At 37.7% G+C, this 9,457-nt stretch overlaps 1 protein-coding gene across 1 annotated transcript in view; it reads right to left on the reverse strand.

Moving 5' to 3' along the window:
• The window catches only part of LOC149228159 (uncharacterized), a 47,977-nt gene extending 38,734 nt beyond the window's left edge, over window positions 1–9,243 (reverse strand). Inside the window, exon 1 of the mRNA XM_089378063.1 lies at window positions 8,949–9,243. Coding sequence (XP_089234189.1) covers window positions 8,949–9,033 — 85 coding nt within the window. The 5' untranslated portion in view covers window positions 9,034–9,243. The remainder of the gene's footprint in view (window positions 1–8,948) is intronic.
• Between the last annotated feature and the right edge of the window lie 214 nt (window positions 9,244–9,457).

Below are 9,457 nucleotides of genomic sequence, written 5' to 3' on the forward strand. Positions count from 1 at the left end.
GAGGATTGTCCCTCCTTTAGGCCGACTTGAGGACAGTAGGCCGACTTCACTTCTTTTGCATTGGAATTGCTTCTTTGATGATGTTGTTGCATGGAGAGGACTTTATCCTACCTTGGAGAGATATTCTTTGACTCTTATACAAATATATACATGGTGTGACATTCCATTAAGGTCTTCAACATTTTCTTTTGACTATTTGACTCACCTATAGCACTTTAACATGTGCTAGACCTATTTCAATGAGCAAGAAGCTGATTGATAAATATAACAAAAATAATATTTCTTTTCTTGAATAAATACAAATATCAAAAGTACATTTATGAAGACCGAACCTAGTTACACTTTCTTCAACAACAAGAAGACACAAAATGTAGGAGGCTAGCCAGGGTCAAAACCTCTCCTCCTGAGAGGAAAACCACAAGAATTCTTCTCTTCTTATAAAATCTTCAAATGACGAATTCCAAGACCAAGACCCCTCCAAGACCAAGTCAAACCTCTCCTTTGATTAGCTTATCTTCCACCAAGTCGATGCTAGTCAAATTACTTCATATTTACGACCCCTACTTCAGATTTTGGTCACTGCTTCAGAACTGCACTTTTCAGTCTCTACAGTAAAAACCCCAGCTGGCACGTATGAGAGAATAATGGAATTTTACCTCCTTTCTCCTTTGCTTGGTTAGCCTTCTCTTCCTTGACAACTCGACCTGCAAACATGATCTATTGAACCCCAAACTTCGGCTTCATAACGTGACCGCAATTTAAGTCCTTGTTGCAACAAGATTGATGCCCTAATTTCGCACAGGTGGAAGATTCAGCGCTAAAACAATCCTTTTGATCATTTGCTTCTCCTTCCTTTGGTACTCCTCTTTTTTGCTGGCTATTCCTTGTCGTTCTTGTGCTTCAACTAATTGCTTGGATGATCCATGAGGTTGAGTTCTCCTTATTTATAGGCTTCTATGGAGGTCGAATAGCCCTCATGAGGCCGACTTGTCATCCCTAGAAGGCTGACTTGTTGCAGCTAGGCTGACTTGATCTTCGAGGATCTTTTACGACTCAAAATGACTTACATAAATTTTCTTTACATGATACAAAGTGCCCAATGGGGTCTTTACATATGACAACGACTTTTTTTTTTATCCTTGAGAAAACCTAGAAGCACTCAATGGGTGCTTAACCTATAAATAAAACTGACCTTGAGCATGAAACCCATGCTGCAAAAATAATAATAATAATTTTTCTTTCTTTTTACAATATACAAGAATCAAGAGTACATTTCATAATTATGAAGACCGAACCTAGTTACATACTTCAACATGATTTTCAAGAGTGCAAGTCGAAATTATCTCAACCTTGTACAACTGCCAAGAATTTGTTGTATATTTTCTTTTCCAGTGGGTAAAATTTCCTTAGTTGAGACGCCCTTGTAAGTTTTGAGAACATTAATAAAAAGCTTACTTGAAGGGCAGCAAAGATTTGTTTATGTACTTGGAAATTTATTTTGCTTCTACTAATTTATTTTCAAGGCTCTGTGTGATAAATTCTATGATCTAAATTTTTTTGTTTTAAATGAAAACTCAACAAGTTATTGTGCTTGAGATAATATGGAAGTTTTCACCAAGGATTGGAGAGATTTTTAAACATAATATAAGCTTCGTGGAATGCTTTAAGTAATGTTATGGCCATTCACAAAGTTTGTAGTTTTGCAAATAAAATAGCTTGAATGTTAATCTTAAATAAAACCCCATTCATGACCATTACTTGAGAAGTAAGCTTCCTAAGAGGTGAATCATGAAGGAATATCAAAACCTTGGCATAAGGTTCCTAAGAAGTGAAATCATGGAGGAATATCAAAACCTTAGTGAGGGATAACCCTAACACATCAGAGGGATTTGTTTACAAAAGGCACATTTCACCTAAGTAGTTGGCAACAATTGAAAGTTGATAGTATAATATTGAAAGTAACACCATGAAATGATACAATAAAATTGCCAAAAAGATCGTTGATAAGCATTATCAACAGGAAGCTAATCACAACTCAGGTCACTGACAATGCACCTAAAGCATCATAAACATTATACCTGTGAAGGAAAGAAACATAAACAAAGCACCAACAAAGCTATTTGCGGTAATAATAACATCACCAACTCAATTCATTGTCCATGGATCAAACTTATCGCCACATAGGTTCTAATTAGGTAAAGTTCCTAAGTAGAAACAATTGCCTCTATGACATTGATTTGAGGCCACAATATCCCATCATGTTTTTTCTTTAGCGATCGATTAATAATGTAGAGCAAACAATGGAAGACCAAAGGATAGAGCCTTCCCATTTGCCTACAAGGCCCTATTATAGCAAAATCTAGTAGGCCTAGTGCAAAGTCTCTCTAGCCAATCTAGGTCTTATGGCAACAAAGAGATCAACCACCACCGTCACCTCAACAACCTTTCTCTTTTTGTTTTGTGGGTGGCTGTTATAACCACAAGGGTGGCTTCCTTGACAAGATTTAGAGGTTAGATGGCCAAGTATCAAGCCAAATGGCTCTCTATGGAGCTTGCAAATAAATCACCTAGAAACATTTTCAATAAAGGAGGGTTCAAGGGTGATAACAGTCTAATGATTATGGGAGAACATACCGGCAGAGTCTTGGAGACCAAGGTAAGAGTTACAAATGTCCAAGTACAATTTCCACAAACCTCAATACACTAAAGGGAAGTTGTTATAAGTTGGGGGGTTTATGGTATGCAGATTTTTAGCATGCAAAAGCATATAATGACAAAGAAATAGCTTGTACATGATGAAATCAACGGAGGAGTGAAGGTTATTAAAGAGGCAGGCAAGGGATAAGTCAACTTTAGGTTTTCAATGGTTAAAAATTGCATAGAAAAACAATAAATATCTAGACATCAGCCCTAAGTGTGGAGTGAATACATGAATATAATGCTAGATTTTGCCCTTTTAAATTTATTTAATGCAATTCCTACCAATTAAACAATAACATATAGATGTAAAATTATTATAAAATGTATATTTAGACCAAACCCTAACCCTAGTTACCAAGACATAAAGGAAAGAACAAAAATTTAGAAGGTGATCCCACTACTAGACTAATACCTCTATTCAATTGGGAAATGGAGTCAAAGAGGGCAAGGTTAATCATAGGACTGGGATGAAGAGGGTAGAAGACAAAACAACTTCTCTTAGAAACTCTAGCGACTTATTTTAGTGCGAGATTTAAGATCAAAGGATACATGCAACAAGTTCCTTTGATAGATTCTTGAACGACAATTGTTATATAACACGTAAAAACAATATTTCATGAAGATTTTGCACTTTTTAATGTGGCACAATAGAAACCATGATTTCAGAAAATAGCATGCAAAATGGAAGAAAACGGCGATAAACTTACACAGTCAATCAAGAATCACTTCATCAATCCAGATGTAGTCTCTCCATGCAAAAGTATCCCTCCCGAGACAATTTAGTCCATCAATTATCATTACACCCAAAATAATAGTGAAGAAAACTAGTGCACACTCACTTAAGAGAAGAGAAGAGAGTGTGTGTGATGATGATCCAATTAAAATGACTTACCTCTATTTATGTGAGGACAACCAAGTCATTTTTTATTAATTTACAATGAAAAAGCTCTACAAATTTGCTTGAAGCATTCAACTAGGCTAATTGGTCACAAGCCAACCTAAAGATAGCTTTACAAATGATAAATAGCAATAAAAAAATGACATAAATCCTCCACATATGTGGGAGAAATGATTCTCTGACATGACTTCCTCCAAAAATGGGCATCTCCATCAAGTAAGTGACAAAGTGTATCCAAGAGTGCTAGTCACTCAAAGTGCATGGGTACATCTCCAAGTAACATCTCCTACACCAAGACATCATCATCAAAAAGGCTCATGTCACCTTCCTAAGTCATGGATGGGTGACATGACAACCCTAAGATCAAGCATTAGCATCAAAACATAATGTTCTAGCCCTCCCAGGCCATCACAAGTGATCTCCATCATCATCTAGGCTCTAGAACAAGGAAATGTCCATCAAACAAGTTTAGGGCTAGCCTAGGGGCATCCTAGGGTCCACCTAGGCACATCATCAATCAAGCCAACGCTTTGTCTTTTTGGCTCAACGTTTCAACATCTAGACGTGTAGCAAGGGGTATAAAACCATTTGGAGGTTCATCAAAGCCCAATGTCATCTCAAGAGGGGCAATGTTGGGGCTACAATGACATATATGCTCTCAAAGTTCGACTAGACGTACTCTTTATTTTGTTGAAGAGGTGTCAAGCCATCCCTCAAGGGATCTCCGCTGCACAAGCGATGAACCACCTGAAACATGCCCTTAAGATCAAGTGAGATCAACATCATTATCTACAAAAACCATTAAACTATCATAGTGGAACCTATTCAATGTTAAGGGTACAAGAATATTTTCACAAACCTTGCCTTCAAATGTCATTCTAGCCCTTTATGTTAGGGATGATTATGCAATCAACCGTATTAGGTGCTTCAAACCCCTAAGGAGAACACACTTCACAGGTAGGCTCATCAATCCATATATGCATGTGATAATTGTGGTCAATGAATGGGAAAGACTAGATGGCCACAGCATTGGTACCAACTAAAGGAGAGATCCAACATCTTCAGTATAATGATGATAAGAGGGTGCAATCGTGGAGGCATGAGTTACCCCTTTCCTCATCCTATGTTTTCCACCCTCTGGTGCACCTTTTAATTTGATGATTCGTCTTTCTTTCTTGCATAGCTTAGGTGACCCAACTTGCTTTATGCTTTTCCAATACCCGTTACGGATGTAGCAGTTTATCACTCATCGAGGTTGGGACATTCATAAGTTCATTTACTTAGATAGAGTATGGAATGCTTATGAACTGGGTGATGAGGGAGGTAGAGCTCATGCTAGGCTTCTACCCATGTGCACATTCAATGTCCCAACCATCTTTTGCATTTTTTGTTTTCTTTCATTTGTGGCTTCATATGCTTTTATCTTTCTTTCAATGGAATCAACCTCTTAGGGCAAATTTTCGGGCCCTAACCCAAAAATGAGGATATGAGGTGCTAATCCTAATGACCAATGACAATCAACCCAATGAATGAAAGTGGACAATGGGAAACATGGAGGGTGGAAAGTATGGATTGCCTTTGAACATGCTATCTCAATCAATGTCTCCTATTAATGCCCCTCCTAACAATGGAAGAAAAGGGCCTCAGGGCAGCTCACTGGACTAGGGGCAAAGGCTAATCTCCCAAGTGAAGTATAGGAATAAGGGTACGATCAAAAGCAATCAATCATCCAACTTGGCCCGTGATCCATATTAGTATGCCCACTCATTAAATGAAATCACATGATTACAGAAATGTTTAGTGTACCTTTTGATAAATGACCCACCTTCCTTCAAGAAATATGTTAGATGGGAGACACCACTAACTAAAGCATAGGTGGAGAGCTCTAAAGTAAAGCTATCTATGGATCATCATAGAGTTGCTGGCTAGTTGGCTGACAAAAGGGGAGAAAACAATGTGGCTCACTATTGATTTAAGTCAACAAATCCAACAACTATCTAAAAACTAAGATGCATTGAGGCACTTTGATTTGAGGATAAGTAAATGAGTTGAAAATTCTTTATGAAGTTTGGTGTTGAACTCTATTTTAGTTTACTCGACCTATGTAAAAGCCTAGCCTGCTTTAACAAACAAAAAGTGAATTTGACTCAATGTTTTAAGACTCCGACTCGGCCGAGGATCGACTCCGACTCCGACTCCGAAACGGTAATGACTCGGCCGGCTCGATTTCAATGACTCGGTCGTTGTAAAAAATACATTAAATATTTATTTATTTTATTAAAAAACATAATTTTAAATATTTTAAACATAATTTTAAAGATTTTCATTCATGTTTCCAAACACACAGCATTATAATATAGATGGAAGACAACATATGATCAAAGTAGGCTCTTTGCTTCTGTTCAATTTGTACATTAAACCTTGACTGTCAATCTTGACATTGTCACTAAACTATACAACAACCATTGTTGCCCTCGACACAAACACTGCAATGCTCACGAATGAATATGCAATAGGGAGCTCATGGCGCAGTTGCTAAATCAACTATGCCAAGCTGCTTTCAATCTTACACTGTTGCACTAGTGCCGAAAGGATGTATCAACAAATATGCTGCGAGCAGTGAGGCTCAGAGCTAGATGTCTTAGGTCAACTCTATGACCTTGAAAATATCTCAACCTCTGCCCAAGGAGGCTTACTGGCATGCGTCTTATAGCTGCTCAGATATAGCAATGAAGCACCTTCCAGAGTGCTACAACAATGATGAAACATAAACCTTTACTGCCCCCTATCTTAGAATGAAGGACTGTTGATGAAGTAAGCCAGGACTCATAACCTTAAAATGACCTCGGAATATCTGTCTGAAAGAGCAAAAGATGATGATCAATGTAGGACAATGGTTCACATCAAATTCGAATCCTCATAATACAGTGCCTTTCCAAAACACACCAAATTTTGGAAGATAAATTATCAAATGACACTGTACTTGCAGTCACAAGTATGGGTATGACAGAGCAGTTTATAAAACAGGAGGCAAGGTGGGAAAAATGCTTCTGTTTGTAAAGTCTGAGGTTTTCTTCATGTCAGTCCAAGACATATCTAAAGTAAAATTTCATGCTTAATACAATTGCACTTGTTACTTACAACTCAGTGATTTATTTCTTCCTTACAGAAGTGTAGGTCTTTGATAAATAAGAAATCTCTTTCCCTTTGTTTGAAAGAAGAATGGCAATTCCATGAAAACACTTGTGCTGGCCTGTGAATTATGCTGAATGGAAATGGATCGTGGAAAGGGATTGAAAGGTTCTAAGTTATACCCCATTATGTTTGAAGTGTATTTTTTATTGATTAATTGTTTGTCATGTCACTGAAAGTTTGGCCCAGAATATGTAAATGAACTCCTGATCATGAGACCAATTCCGATGATGATAACCTTACTATAGACAAAGACATATTCTTCTACAAATCTTCAACTTCAGTCAATAAGAGGAATGCTACTACATACAGTGCCTCTGTCTTTTCACTTAGAATCATCAACAGTCAAGACTCACAACTGTGAATACCCTTACTGCAAACCAATGAAACATGAACCTCTCACTGCTGCAATATAAGCCACTGAACCTTACACTGTCAAAAGGTGCCTACCATTAATTTCTAACTGCTACTATTGGAGGCACTGCTGAAGTAATGATTGATGACCGAGTCAAATTGGATCCGGCCGAGTTGACTGACTCGGTCAACCGGACCGGTTACTTGGCCGGATCACTCCTCCAGCAATCGATCGACTCGGCCGTTTCGGTTTCGAAACGGCCGGTTTGTAAAACAATGATTTGACTTAAATCAACCATGTTCATAAACTCATTTGACAAGTCAAAATTAAGTTTTCATTTACTTCAACTTGGGAGGGTGTTCAGTGGTTGCTAGTGAATTCCAATCCCTTTCCAACTTATTAGACTCAACTATGACTTACACAAGAGCACTTATGAAAATTCTCCATGTGATATATTCTATTAAAGATAAAGCTCAAGCTCATATAGAAAGATGATAACACTCAAAGTCATTGCTAACCCATTTACATCTAACCAATTCTTCTAATTGAACACTAACAAAAGTTATGGCCAAGGAATCAAGAAAGTGCTCTTAGAAATACTTAAAAGTTAAATTAAAATAGATACAAGGTAGGCATGTTCTAAACAACTTTGTTGGCTTTTAAGGAAAGATATCTTGGGCTATAGGCAATAATTAATTGAAAATATATTTCAAAACTCGAATGGGAATTCAATCTAAATATGTCAAAAATATATTATGTTGGGATATCAATCAAAATATGTCAAAAATATATTATGTAGGGATGTCGGCTCTAAAATATGTTTGACACCATATTTGTTGATATATCAAGCCATGGCACCATTAATTCAAATCCAAACTATTTATTGTCTCCTAATTTATCATACATACTTGCCCTTTAAGATAATCTCCTTTTGTATTTGTTGTTTCTAGTCGAATACCATGGACTTGAGAGAATAAGCATCATCAAAGGTGTGATGAATAGCCATTCACTAGTTAGTTGGTCAAGACCACAATAATTTGCATACGCATATTTTGTTAGAATGAAGCCTCCAAGATCCAATGGCTTAATAAAAAAAATCCATAAAGTCATGTTCCCTTCGGGGAATACAAGACTCCTAGAAAGCTTATTTCATCAATGCCAATTATTCTAACAAATCAAGCTTCGCAACCATGATGCAATTGTCGTCGAATCATCTTCTGCACTGGTGGATTTCTCGGAATAAGCCCCACATTCTCAGTAGGACGCCTCTAAATGAGGGAAGCTCCGAGACAGAGTTAGAAGTAGGTCAAAATAGAGGGTTTATGCATTGATGGATTCTATAGAATCCTAATGCCCTTCTTGAAGGAGAATAATACTGGAACACCATCCCCTTATACCACTTTCTCTTTCTCATTCAATGAGATCACGTCTGTTGGGAGGAAACGAAGATGGAGACCGAACAAGAAGTCAGAATAGATGGCTTCAAACCATCCGATGTGAGGGGAATAGCGTAAAATTGTCCATGCAGTGTGCCCGCATGGAGGTCAGACTATAATCTATCGAAGTCCGCAAGTAGTTAGGACTCTCTTCACTTTTCAAAGTAAACAAACTTCCAGCATTGGCCTGGTATAAAAGGGTCTCATTGGCAGAAGCTAATGAATCAATCACCGATCCATGGCCTTGATTACCATGTTGCAGCGTCAATCGAAAAGAGTTAGCTTACTTATTTAAATTCATTCACCACCACCAGGGTCTGAAACCCCTAAGCAAACAAAATAAGAGAGGAAAAAAAGAGTAGCGTACCTTGATAGTATTGGTAACCGGGCGGAGACCTTCTACTAGGAGGGGGAGCGTCTCTACCATAGCCAGGCCGCTCATAGCGGTCCATTGCTTTTCGCTTCTACTCTCACAACGTCACAGCAGAATGACAGTTTTCTTCGTCTCCCTCAAGTGAAAATGAGAAACAAGATATCGCATTTAGGGTTTATATAGAGAAGGGCTCCCAACAACACCCAATACGAAGAATATTCTTCCTCGTCTTTGTATATATATCTTCCCACCGGTCCGGAAGGGGAACCAAATTCAGTGACATCCCTTATGTGGTTTTCCTATGCATTGCTCGTTTCAAATCCTCACACTTCACCTTAAAAAGCATGGATATGTTAACACTCAACATTTTGAAATGGTTTTAATGACCTAAATTTTTAGGGTTAACATTGATATTTTTGGGACCATCCTACATGACATGCTTTGAAATATTTAAACTTATTTTCCCACCATCCTCTATGACATTATTTGAAACTTTTTGAAGT

The sequence above is a fragment of the Pinus tabuliformis genome, chromosome J, assembly GCF_031772625.1.
Source record: "Pinus tabuliformis cultivar Carrire ecotype Pingquan chromosome J, CPIR1, whole genome shotgun sequence".
Lineage (NCBI taxonomy): Eukaryota > Viridiplantae > Streptophyta > Pinopsida > Pinales > Pinaceae > Pinus > Pinus tabuliformis.